The sequence below is a fragment of the Pollicipes pollicipes genome, unplaced genomic scaffold (assembly GCF_011947565.3).
Source record: "Pollicipes pollicipes isolate AB1234 unplaced genomic scaffold, Ppol_2.1 Scaffold_1796;HRSCAF=2101_pilon_pilon_pilon, whole genome shotgun sequence".
In the NCBI taxonomy this organism is placed as follows: Eukaryota; Metazoa; Arthropoda; class Thecostraca; order Pollicipedomorpha; family Pollicipedidae; genus Pollicipes; species Pollicipes pollicipes.
In genome coordinates this window covers 51,195-63,550 of record NW_023595999.1, presented here as the reverse complement: position 1 = coordinate 63,550, position 12,356 = coordinate 51,195, and the positions used below count along the sequence as shown (strand labels likewise).

General features: G+C 53.6%; 2 protein-coding genes across 2 annotated transcripts in view; both read left to right on the top strand.

The window, feature by feature from the left end:
* Positions 1 to 2,645: 2,645 nt before the first annotated feature.
* Positions 2,646 to 3,369, top strand: LOC119095924 (pleckstrin homology domain-containing family G member 5; the record flags this gene model as incomplete). The annotated part of the gene is given in 2 exon segments (XM_037218780.1): positions 2,646 to 2,782; positions 3,333 to 3,369. Coding segments are annotated over 2 exon segments (174 nt in total), but the record flags the coding sequence as incomplete, so codon positions are not given.
* A 62-nt stretch (positions 3,370 to 3,431) lies between these two features.
* LOC119095935 (pleckstrin homology domain-containing family G member 5) overlaps positions 3,432 to 12,356 on the top strand; it is a 29,382-nt gene continuing 20,457 nt past the window's right edge. The window contains exon 1 of the mRNA XM_037218791.1: positions 3,432 to 3,546. The gene's annotated coding sequence lies outside the window, so the exon portion shown is untranslated. The remainder of the gene's footprint in view (positions 3,547 to 12,356) is intronic.

The following is a 12,356-nucleotide window of genomic DNA, read 5'->3' as shown; positions in this document are numbered from 1 at the left end:
CCCACACTTCTGTTCTGTCACTGTCACCACGAAAATGATGCCGCTGAAATGGCGCGCTCTAACTAGCAGTTACTGACCAGGAAACGAAACCAAGAGCGTGTCTCAAGCATCGAACTTGTTTGACAGTCATCTGGCTCATTACGCCTAAGACAAACTTCATAACGAGAGTGCAAAACTTCTGCCCTCGGCCGCCGGCCGGGGGGATCTTCCCGGCGCTCGAGCCGTTTTCGGCCGGCAGCGGCCGGGGCGGCCCCGCCCTCGGCCCTGTTGCAGGCGGCGGGCGCTGTGCCTGCAGACGTGACAGCTCGGTCGCCGTCGCCGGCTAAGTGCGGTGCTGTGTTTGGCGTCCGAGCGACCGAATGGCGGCGGCCTGCCTGCGGTCGGGCGCCGGCACACCGCCGGCGGCTGGGTGCCGCAGCGTGGCCCTGCAGAGGGTGTTGGACGCGCCGCCCCGCCGCCGCCCGGTGTCGCCAGCCGCCCCAGCCCCCCGGGTGTCTTGCACGGCTCATGGCCCTGACATGCGAACGCTGATGGCTCAATGCATCCACTATGGAGACGCCGGCATGCATGCGAGATAGGGCACTGGCAGATGGCTGGCTGGCGGGCGGTTGGCTTTTGGCGGTTGAAAGCCGTCTGGTGCCGGCATATGTTCCTATTTGAGCTGGTGGAGATATCGTGTGTTACGTTTTGTATTGCATCCGTTCGAGTCATCGGGTCTCCTGGGGACCGGTGGCCGGTTTCCATCCGGCAACATTTCCTGGGATGGGCGCCTTAGCTCGTTCACCCGAGCACGAGAGGCTAGAGATCTGACGATACGGTTCCAGCATCTGAGGATAATTCGCCGCCTCGTTCACCTTCCGCCTCATGAGTCTCACTCAGACGCGTCGCTTCCATGTTTTTGTCAGCACTTCGCCCGATCTTTCCAGCTTCACGGTCCTCGGCCGCCTTCCTAGAGAGCCCCACCAGTACCTCTCCTCCCCGGGTATCCTGTCTTCGCCGTGTTTCCCCCGGTTTGCCATCGTCCGCCCCCGCCTCTCGGGCTGCGTCCCCTCGCAGCCGCACGTCTTTCCGATGTCTTTCGGCGCCGTCGGCGCGGCGCGAGTTCAGCGTCTCAGACAAATGACCCCCTTGCGGTCGCCGGACCGGTCATATGTCCGGCGGCGAACGGACGTGCGCAGCTTCGGAACGGCGCCACGCCTCGCCCGCCCGGTCGGACGCGGCTCCGCGCTCCTCGCGGGCGGTGGCCGCTGGCACGCCGGCTCGGCTCGATACGGCACGCGCTGCGCCGCCGATTAGACCTCTGTCATCGATGCTGGGTCACGCCAGGGTAGGCCGCGCTCGACGAAAACAGGAGATTAGCTCGTCGGCGGCCGCTGCAAATATCGGGCGCCGGCTCCACGGCCGAGCCGCCGGCGTCATCAGCGGGCGCCGGCCAGACGGCCGAGCCGCCGGCGTCATCAGCGGGCGCCAGCTCGACGGCCGAACCGCCGCCGTCGTCAGCTGGCGCCGTCGTCAGCCGCCGCCGTCGTCAGCTGACGCCGTCGTCAGCCGCCGCCGTCGTGTCAGCCGCCGCTGTTGTTAGCCGTCGTCATCGTTAACCGCCGCCGTCGTCAGCCGCCCGTCGTCGGTAGCTGGTCGTCTTCAGTTCCGAGAACGTGGGGATTTTGTCATTATCTGGTCGCAGTTGGTACTCGAGGCCTAGCTTTTTTGCAATTTTTGCACCGGGTCGTTGTTCGGATAGCATACCGGCGCAGGGATTCTGGGAGCCGTAAGCATAGACAGTCTTGCCATCGACTATCTTTGAAGACTGCGAGAATCCTGTCTCAATGGTGGCTTCGTGTTTTGTATCAGAGATTGTCAATTTCTTGGCCAGCGCGGAGTAATTTCTCTTCGTAGTGGCCATTTATCTAGGACGGATGCGGTTCGAAAGAGATCAGTTCGTTCGAACCCGGGTTTTCAGCGAACAAATACCCAGGCTTCCCAGAATCGCAGTTTCGCAGAGCGTCGCCTACCCTCACCAGGGCTGTTCAGTACAAACAGGTACTGAACAAGTTGAGAAATTGAATTGTGATAGTCAAATGTTTACCCAGATCCATGCAAATGTATGTCACTTAGACCGAATTTTGGCTATGGATCACGCCTCAGTACCGGTGAGCCAGAATTAACATTGAATTCGAAGATTTCGGTTTGAGCAGATACATCACAATTATTTTTAGGGTCGATGCGTATGAAGCCGTTTAGCGTTGAGGTCGTTGATCTTGATTGACGCGCTTCAATCTCATATGTGGGACTTTTATGTGTATTCTGGCCTGCGGGTGGTGAAGTGGGAGTTGTTTTCCTGACCGTCTGATCATATGTGATCGTTATATAAACAAATGGCGTGGTTTTTCGGCATCCTCTGGTTTCATCAGTCAACAGTGGACATGCGTTGATGCCTGGCCACCACGCGCTGCCGGATGACATGCGCTGACAGGCGCACCGGGGCTACTGGCCGAGCTTCGGCTACACGTGCGCTCGCACGATATACGATGCGGTCTTTGCCTAATAGAGGACCTACTAAGAATAACAACCATGTCCACAGCTCTTCCTGTCCTGCCTCTGCAACCTGCAGAATAGCCGCATCTTGACTGAGGTTGATACGGAAGAAGCTCTTCTCAAACATACAGGAGATCTACGCCGCCAACAGACACTTCTGGCACGACCACGTCTTACGCATGCTAACCAAAGCCAGGAAGTCGCGTCAGCCACTGGACATCACGGAGATGCGGGAGGGCTTGCTCAGGTGGGTAACGCATCGAATCGTGTCGCTGGTTAACAAGGGACGCTCTCGCACAGTGGCCTGCCCAGCTCCTGTGGGGTCAGACGGGACGGCTGACTCGTCTCCTCGTGATGGGTCAGACGGGGACGGCTCACTCGTCTCCTCGTGGTGGGTCAGCAGGAGACGGCTCACTCGTCTCCTCGTGATGGGTCAGCCGGAGACGGCTCACTCGTCTCCTCGTGGTGGGTCAGCCGGAGACGGCTCACTCGTCTCCTCGTGGTGGGTCAGCCGGAGACGGCTCACTCGTCTCGTCGTGGTGGGTCAGCCGGAGACGGCTCACTCGTCTCGTCGTGGTGGGTCAGCCGGAGACGGCTCACTCGTCTCCTCGTGGTGGGTCAGCCGGAGACGGCTCACTCGTCTCCTCGTGGTGGGTCAGCCGGAGACGGCTCACTCGTCTCGTCGTGGTGGGTCAGCCGGAGACGGCTCACTCGTCTCCTCGTGGTGGGTCAGGCGGAGACGGCTCACTCGTCTCGTCGTGGTGGGTCAGACGGGGACGGCTCATTCGTCTCCCAAGTTCGTTGCGCAATGAAAAGGCGTCGCCTTTGGCTTGACTCGCAGTGTTCTGATCATATGGCTGCTTCGGTGACTTCTCTGACATTGGCTTTTGTTTGCTACAGTTCGAGGAGATTTGCCACCCGTACACCCGCTACTGCCTGGACCAAAACAACAGCAAGCTGTACTGTAAAAACCTGGCGCGCAGCAACGGCTTGTTTAACGGTTACCTCGCGGTAAGTACAGGACTTGAGATAGGAGACAGAATGCACGTTAATATTTCTCGTCCACAGCCCCCGTCTGTAGACAATGTCGGACTCATGGTAATCCATAATTCCTGAGTGGATCACGCAATCTGCTGTCCGCAAATAAAAGCTCAGCAACCAACCGCGGTCACGTTCGCATCAATGACTGGCGTTTCGACAAGCTTGCGAAGGGTTGCATTTGTGATGCTATTTGGCTTGTCATTGGAGGGATGGAGAATGTGGCTTGACTGATTGCAGTGACATCATAATCCGCCAGCCTGGGCTACTTCTTGAGACCTGAAAGCCAATGGATATTGGTGTGGTGTCCGCTGATCGGACGCCAGTAAAACACATTCTGCAAGGTTACAGACAAACGTTCAGTTGACCCTGGCATTGAGACAAGGCGCGGACCCTGCCGGACTTTAAGCTGGGACAGCTCGCAGAACTGGTCCTTGTTTTTTCGAGTGCGTGGGTGTATTCAAAAGGGTGAACATCGGGGACTTTACCCCATCCCCCTTCATAATCACTTTTGTCATGAATTGATATGCATGTGAATGAATATCGACACTTAAAAAATCAAGACACACTCTTAAAAAGTAGATCGAAAATATATTATGCTAGTACGCTATGTACAAATTTCGTGTACCTGCGACGTGTCTAAAGTGCTTTCCAACGAACACTTTCAGTTGCGTCCCTTTTTACAAAATCCTGCGTGCGCCCTGCCTGAGCGTGATGGATCCGGAACATTACGTGAAGAGACTGACCTGCGCAGTGGCCCGCCATTGGCCAGACCCGCGATACATGCGGGGTCCCTTGGAGCGCCCGCTGCCGGCACTGCCACGGCGCCGCTCTCGTCAGCGCCGCGTGCCATCCTGGAGCATGTGCTCGCACTATACGTCAGCTGCGGAAAGTGGTCTGACGCTTGACAATGGCATCTGACACGGTCTGCTGACTCGTTGGCCGATGGTGGCCGTCTCCCGTCCGTTTCTCTAAGGCCGCCTCCCGTCCGCCCGTGTAGCGCAGTCGACGCCGGCCAGGCCGCTGTGGTGGTGGACCACTTCCAGATGTGACAGCTCAGGTCAGCTTGCCATTAAACACAAGAAAGCACATTTATTGGCTAGAGAAACATTCTAAGTAATCGAACAATGCATATCAACTTGGTGTTTAAACAACCTATCTGTTAGGGGACGTTTATTTTTGTTTTTTTCGTGTAAGAAACTCCCAATAATGGCAAATATGCATTTTGTCCAAACCTAGCCCGAACAGCCTCATCCGGCCAGCCGCCCTAGTTTCGCTGTCTGGTACGGTTCCGGGACACCGTGCAGGCCGGCCAGAGGTGGATCTGGCATCAAGTCTAAGAGTAGGCCAAGTTCTACAGACAGCGCCAATTTCACTAAGCCCAGGTCTACATACGAGAACTGTGGTTTGTCACTGTTTGGCATGCTCACTCATCCTTAGTTTCGCTCACTGAGTTCGACCCCGCGACCCCGCGACCGTGTCTCAAAACATGGGTGGGAGCGTTAAACGCGGGTGGATGTGGTAAACGCGGATGGGAGGGGCAAGCGCAAATGTTGGGGGGGGGGGGGGTAGGCGTGGGTTGTAAGTGATAAGCGCGGGTGGAGGGGTGAGCGCGGATGGGAAGGGGGCGAGTGGAACGGGTAAGCGTGGGTGGAAGGGGCAAGCGTAGGTGGAGGGGTGAGCGCGGATGGGAAGGGGGCGAGTGGAATGGGTAAGCGTAGGTGGAGGGGTGATCGCGGATGGGAAGGGGGCGAGTGGAATGGGTAAGCGCGGGTGGAGGGGTGAGCGTAGGTGGAGGGGTGAGCGCGGATGGGAAGGGGGCGAGTGGAATGGGTAAGCGTGGGTGGGAGGGGTGAGCGCGGGTGGAGGGGTGAGCGCGGGTGGAGGGGTGAGCGCGGATGGGAAGGGGGGCGAGTGGAATGGGTAGGCGTGGGTGGGAGGGGTAAGCGCGGGTGGAGGGGTGAGCGCGGGTGGAGGGGTGAGCGCGGGTGGAGGGGTGAGCGCGGGTGGAGGGGTGAGCGCGGATGGGAAGGGGGCGAGTGGAATGGGTAAGCATGGGTGGGAGGGGTAAGCGTAGGTGGAGGGGTGAGCGCGAGCGGAAGGGGTAGATGCGGGTGTGTGGTGTAAGTGCGAGTGAAAGGGGCTAAGGCTGGTGGCAGGAGTAAAGGCGGTTTGGAATGGTAAACGCCCTCCACCCATCTAGCACAATGTCCTCACCAAAATCCCCGAGGAAAGCGCACAGATGAGAGCACGTGGACGGTCCAAATCAGACTAAAGGTGTCTGTATGCTGTTGATAAATTACTTCTGCTTAAGATATTACGATCGACAGACCCACGACAGCAATCATATCACACGCCATTTCTTTTTCTTTGAAAAGCCAGGGATGAAATTAACACAAAAAAACTGAATACGATAAGGCCGTATATACGTTTGCAGTAGAAATATTAACGGCATACATTTTTTTAAAGTAAAGGCTTGTCGTGTAGCACTTATGTCGTGTTTAAGTCATTGCAGTAGAAACAATGTTGTATTAAGTGATGACTATGTTAGTTACCGCCGTAAAAGTAATGGTGTGTATCAGTTTTTGAAGAAAAGGTTTTGTTGTGTACGTCTCGTGTCAAGCATGATATTTTGCAGTAGAGTCAATGCAACACTCAAGTCTGTGGGAGTTATTGCTGTAGCACTAATGTCGTGTTCGTCGTATCCCTTTAAACAGCGTGGGGCCATCTTCACTGAGTTTTTTATTGAAAAGGGCGTTTAACATCTAAGATACATCATCCTAATGCCACCTCAGTCGGATCAAGGTCATCGTTGCGCAAGAAGTTGTGAAGTGGTAATGACGAACACATCCCATTAAAATCATGAACACGCTGATCGCTCCATCTAAGTGCTCAAGACAGATAATTTTTCACAGCTTGTAATGCTGTTTTGAATCCTAAAAGTCCTAAAAGTCCTGAATGCTCGGCATCATGTTACACAACGTCCTGACGCGGACATGCGTGTGCCTGCCTGCCTTCAGGCAAGCGTGATCACTTTTGCAGGAGCCGAACTCACGTGATCGCAGCTTGCAGCGTTATACACACGTTGCCACTGGCATAACGAGAATCCAGGCGGACGGCCTCTGATGGCTCAGCTATGCTATCCGAACTCCGGACCCGCCAACAGACCTTCCTTTGGCCAGACTCCGGACCCATCAGCAAACCTTCTTTCGGCTTGACTCCAGACACCAAAGGATCCTCCTTGGGCCTGACTCCAGGTCCTTAAGAAACATTTTCGGACGGATTCCAGACCCAAAGGACCCTTTTTCGGCCGGACTCCAGACCCTAAAGGTTCTCCTTCCGGACGTGCTCTAGGCCCACCAGAGGACGTTCTTCCGAATGGACTCCGACCCCCCCCCCCCCTCAACGGACCCTCTTCCGGCCACACTCCAGACTCGCCAGCGGACCGTCTCCTTTGGCCACACTCCAGACTCGCCAGCGGACCGTCTCCTTTGGCTACACTCCAGACTCGCCAGCGGACCGTCTCCTTTGGCCACACTCCAGACTCGCCAGCGGACCGTCTCCTTTGGCCACACTCCAGACTCGCCAGCGGACCGTCTCCTTTGACTACACTCCAGACTCACCAGCGGACCGTCTCCTTCGGCCACACTTCAGACTCGCCAGCGGACCGTCTCCTTTGGCTACACTCGGAATAGATCGACGTCCGCCGACTCGGCATCCAATTATACCAGACCTAATTGCATATTGGAGACTGTTGCACCCGTGCCCTGCTATCATCAATTCTCAGAGAGGCCGGGTGGCCTAGCTTCCCGCCTGATTCTCAGAGAGGCCGGGTGGCCTAGCTTCCCGCCTGATTCTCAGAGAGGCCGGGTGGCCTAGCTTCCCGCCTGATTCGGCGCGGGTGCGCTGCGCGCTGCGTGCGCTGGATGGAACTGTGTTATGCCTGGACGATTATCCTTAACAGAGGAATATGCGGGAAGCCGGGAGCACCGCTCCACCGGGTATTTATGTAGTTGGAAAATAACAAACTGGAATGTTCTGTACTGTTGGTGTATTGTGTGTCTACTACTGTATTGTTTATGTGCTTAGCTGTCCATTGTTCCTGTTGATTCTAATATTACTGATGCAGCTGCGTATTAAGTACCGCAACCTGTGGGCGCTAGATCAAAATTGAAAAATAATTCATGAAATGCACAAATGAATGATGCATTCAATGTAAATACACCAGTGGAATTGTTTATTGCTATTCCAAACCTTTCATGTCATATTCACGTGTTTAATCCAGCACTCAGCACGTAGCATTTCAAAAGTGTTCACGGCTAAAATTATGTAAGCGCTTCATTAGTGAATTATAATAAAAGAGCTGAGCCCCGAGGGTCTATAAACCTGACAAACCCATTTTGACAATTTCTAATGAATTGGTTGACAGTATTAATTGAGATAACAACTTTGACTTTGCGTTGATTAAGAAGCGTTGAAGCTCTTCAAAGTAGGTTGTGATCATCCTTTTAACTTGATATTTGAATAACTCAGCTGGGATACATGATCCAGCGATCAGCAATCGGTCAGAGCCCATTCTGAGCTAAAAAGATACATCTAATATTTTAGTTGCTTTTGCCGTCCTGGAGGGCGCGATGCCACGTTGCAAGGTCACGCATGAACAAATGAAACTTAATAAAGATAATGGACGTGGGGAATGTGGGCATCAATCACTACTTCAGTGTTTAGTCAACAATGCGCGATGATCTATTATTGCGGTCATATTCGCGGGGAGGTTATGTGCAACGATGGCTTTCTGTGGCTAGGCGCCGGATGACTGGCTGTCGGACCCTACACCCCCCCCCCCCCCTAATGAAGTCCTGACATGGCACATCACTGAGGCCAGCCAGCGTTCGTACATTCGTCTAGCCTGTCCAGATACCCCTCAACTTCGCATACGGCTTTTTTATCAACCTCGAAGACACTCTAACGTTATCTGTGCCCAAATTGTCGATGAGGACCTCATTAATGCTACCAGGTCCACAAGTGTCTTCTAACTAGGAAATATTTAAGGCCGTAGTTCGAAATTAGAAGACTGAAGATCACTTTAGAACAGCCTCCATCACCTCAGAACACGACCCAGGCCACATTATGCGGAGACTCGGGGCTTACCACCACCGAGTTGCCGAGGCGGGGCACCAGTCCCGCCTCGGCAACTGGGATGATTCGCATATCACTCCTGTCATTGAGCGTGAAACAATCTGAAATATCATAGCAAACATGCTCTTGCGTCTTTCACAAAAATGGAATTTGTCTACACCCGACACATGCCATGGAACAGTTTCGACTGTTGATGGCTCGGGTTTGCTCGTGCGGGATTACGCAAAAAGTCATCGGCCAACTTGTTGGATTTCGGGAGTGTCAAAAGACATTGAAGATGCACTCCGCTTTTCGAAGGAAGCGAGCAGCTTTCAGCAACTCTTTCACCGGGCCGCCATTTGCCCATGATTGAAATTAAGTCCTGCGACAAGCTTTGAAACAAACAAAAGCCAAGCCGCGGCGTCGCGGTCACCAGCGCCCTGATTGCGAGGTAACGGAGTTGCGGCCCCGCTATTGCACCAGCGCGCACCACCTGATTGCGAGGTAACAGAGTTGCGGCCTCGCTATTGCACCAGCGCGCACCACCTGATTGGGTTCGAGCTCGGCCACGGCTGCACGGGCTGTGGCGAGCGCGCGCCGAAGTGACCTAGCAGATCAAACTAAGGCGCAGCCGCAACAACCAGGCGGTAAATCACACCCAGCCCACATCTAGTGTTGTGTTGTGCTCCGCTCTTGCGGAGAGGAACTGCGGCAGGTGTGCTGTGGTGATGACATGAGTGTTGTGTTGTGTTCCGCTCTTGCGGAGAGGAGCTGCGGGAGGCCTGCTGTGGTGATGACATGAGTGTTGTGTTGTGTTCCGCTCTTGCGGAGAGGAGCTGCGGGAGGCCTGCTGTGGTGATGACATGAGTGTTGTGCTGTGTTCCGCTCTTGCGGAGAGGAGCTGCGGGAGGCCTGCTGTGGTGATGACATGGGAAGTTTCGCAGCGCTTATGCTGTTGGCTCTGCTGCCGTTTCGCATCCGTAAGCTATCTGTCTGTGATCTCGCTGTCTATGATCGCTGCAGCCCGCTTCTTGAGACTCCGGCCGAGTGGTGCCACGCCTGGGCACCGGGGATCCGCAGCGTCGCCCTAGGACGCGGTGGTTTCCGGCTGCTAAGACCCCTGTTATTCGTCATTGTCAGAAAGCTTAAGTTTTGAGTACCGGGCAATGGAGCGAGCACATCACCCCGGTCGAGCTGCGAGCATACACATGAGATTCACACGCGCGAACGTAAGGGGGCAAGGTCAAGCGTCTGATGTTGATTCAGTTTTTTAAAGTAAACTTACGCATTGACTCGATGTGGGCAAGAAAGGCCCTGAGTTCAGATATTGACGACATTGTCAATACTTGTGATCACCCGTGATTATAAGCATTGCTTGAAACGCCTAATATGAACAATTGAGTCGATGTCTGCCGGATAATGTAGTTTAACCAGAATCTCCTGGTAGATTGGAGGCCAATAACTGTTAGCACAATAGCGCTAAACTCTTAGATGCTGACAAAATATTTCATGCGATTAGTTAAGGAAACTGCTCCCAACGCCTCTCGGCACCTTGGATTCCAATCCGTATGTGAAATGTGGTATGCACGTTACAGCAAATTAACGGATGCCGTTCGTATGCTTAAAGAAAGGGAGTGTAAAGCCCTGTCGACTAAGTCCGCATTGCATTTCAGAAGTGTTTTACTGAACGTTCCATGTTCCTATTTATTTGTCCAGATGCAGTTCTTGCTTGATGCTACAATATTAGGCTTAGAATATGTTGTTCCGGCTTTCAAGTAGAGCCACAGGAAAAGCCATGCTTGCTTCCCTCCTCATTTCGAGAGCATAACGTGGGGTGCAATTTATGCCGCATTGTTAGTTGTCCAAACTAGCGTGTTGATCCTCGCAAATCGCCACGTCGCTGCTTGAAACATTGAAGTCATGCCTATCGGCTATCCCCATCCCTGCCTGGAACTATTGCCAGCCCACGTGCCACATGTCGCGCGCCATACATTGCTTAACAATATTGTCTCTTGCTTGTAACTTATATGGTGTTGCTTCCGACAGCTGGTATGGTGTTGCTCCCGTGTAAATGGGAGAAACATGGAATGACATTTGTTACTGCAAGAAGGGCCCCCGCGCGTCATTGTTCCAGCATTAGGAGAATATGTCCCGTATCCGCAGTGCACCGCGGATATTGATCCGTGCATGCTGGTCTCTGCCGGTGGCGCACTCTGTCCGGAAATACACCCCACCCCGTGCGTGAGCGCCACCTGAATGCTGTGTTATCACTACAGCAGTGCTGTATTATCTCGGCGCCCTGGCGTTGAAAGGAGTTATCCGGAAATTTGACTGGTGAGCGCTGGGTTATCCCAAGCTGTGAGCGCTAGGCTATCCCAAGCTGTGAGCGCTGGGCTATCCCAAGCTGTGAGCGCTCGGTTATCCCCTTCTGTGGGCGCTGTCGTGTCCTTATATGGAAGCGCTGTGTTAACCAGAGAGGAGGTGTCATGATTACCTGTGTTAACTAGAGAGGGGGCGTCATGATTAGCTGGTTATGTTGAGACGTTAGCGCCACCATTTGAGGCATGGGCGTCGTGTTTTCGATGAAGAGAGCACTTTATCCGCATGGAACTCGAGCACCGTGTTAGTCTGTGGCGCGGACGTTGAGTCGCCTACGCCCTGAGTCGGTCGCGAGTTTTCCGTCAGGCTGAAGCGGGAGCAGTGTGTTGCACTGACTGCAAGACGTTTGTCTTTGTAAGAGACGTCATAAATATTGTTATTCCGCCACGTTGTCCCGAGCCCAGTCACGCACCTGCACTCCCTGGCATCCAGCTGCATAGTGGGGAAGTTGTCACATTTAGCGCTACCGAACCCTCTCCTAGACCGCGCATCTTTATCAATATTACACCGTACGCTCTTGACCACCGTCTTAAGCTCTAATCAGGCACGATACGCATGCCGGAAAATCCACAAGTTGGACATCGAATTTTTGAACTTGATGTTTTTATTCTTGCCAATCTTGAATTTTGTGGCATGCATTTAATTCGAGTTTGAGACCGTAGTCAAGAGTGTACGGTATGAGATGTCCCATTGTTCGCCGCGTTGTAAATGCCGTTGTTCTGCTGCGCTGCTGCACTGCCTCAGTGATTATTCACCATAAGTCCGCGTGGTCGTGCACTGTTGACCGGAAGCGACCCTTGTGCCAATTAAACGTCGCAAATGTTAAGTTTCTGGTCATCCTTACTTGTCCTCGACAATCGTTCAGCCGTTACAGCTGGTGTCGTCCAAACGCAGTCAGAATAATCCGCGCGAACGCCGCGAGTGTCTCGTTGGAATTTGAGACGCAAACAAGTTAAGATGGAAATGCAACTACTTTGTACGCATAGACGCTTGGATTATATGTATTATGAATATACCTCAAATGACACTATTGATGATTGTTAATTTTATTAATCTCCAAGGTAACTGCTCAGTAGCACACCAGCACTGAAGCGTAGCTCGCTTTATATCCGACATAGGACGGATATCTTTGCCGTATTAATGCATTGTTTTTCAATAAGTCATTGTTTTGTAGGTACACCAGTCCACCGAAATCCCTAGCGCCTCTTTTAGCGTGTTTATTGGTGAAGTGAACGGCAATTATTACGCGCAATGACCAATGTATGCGTCAGTCACACCGAGGCGAT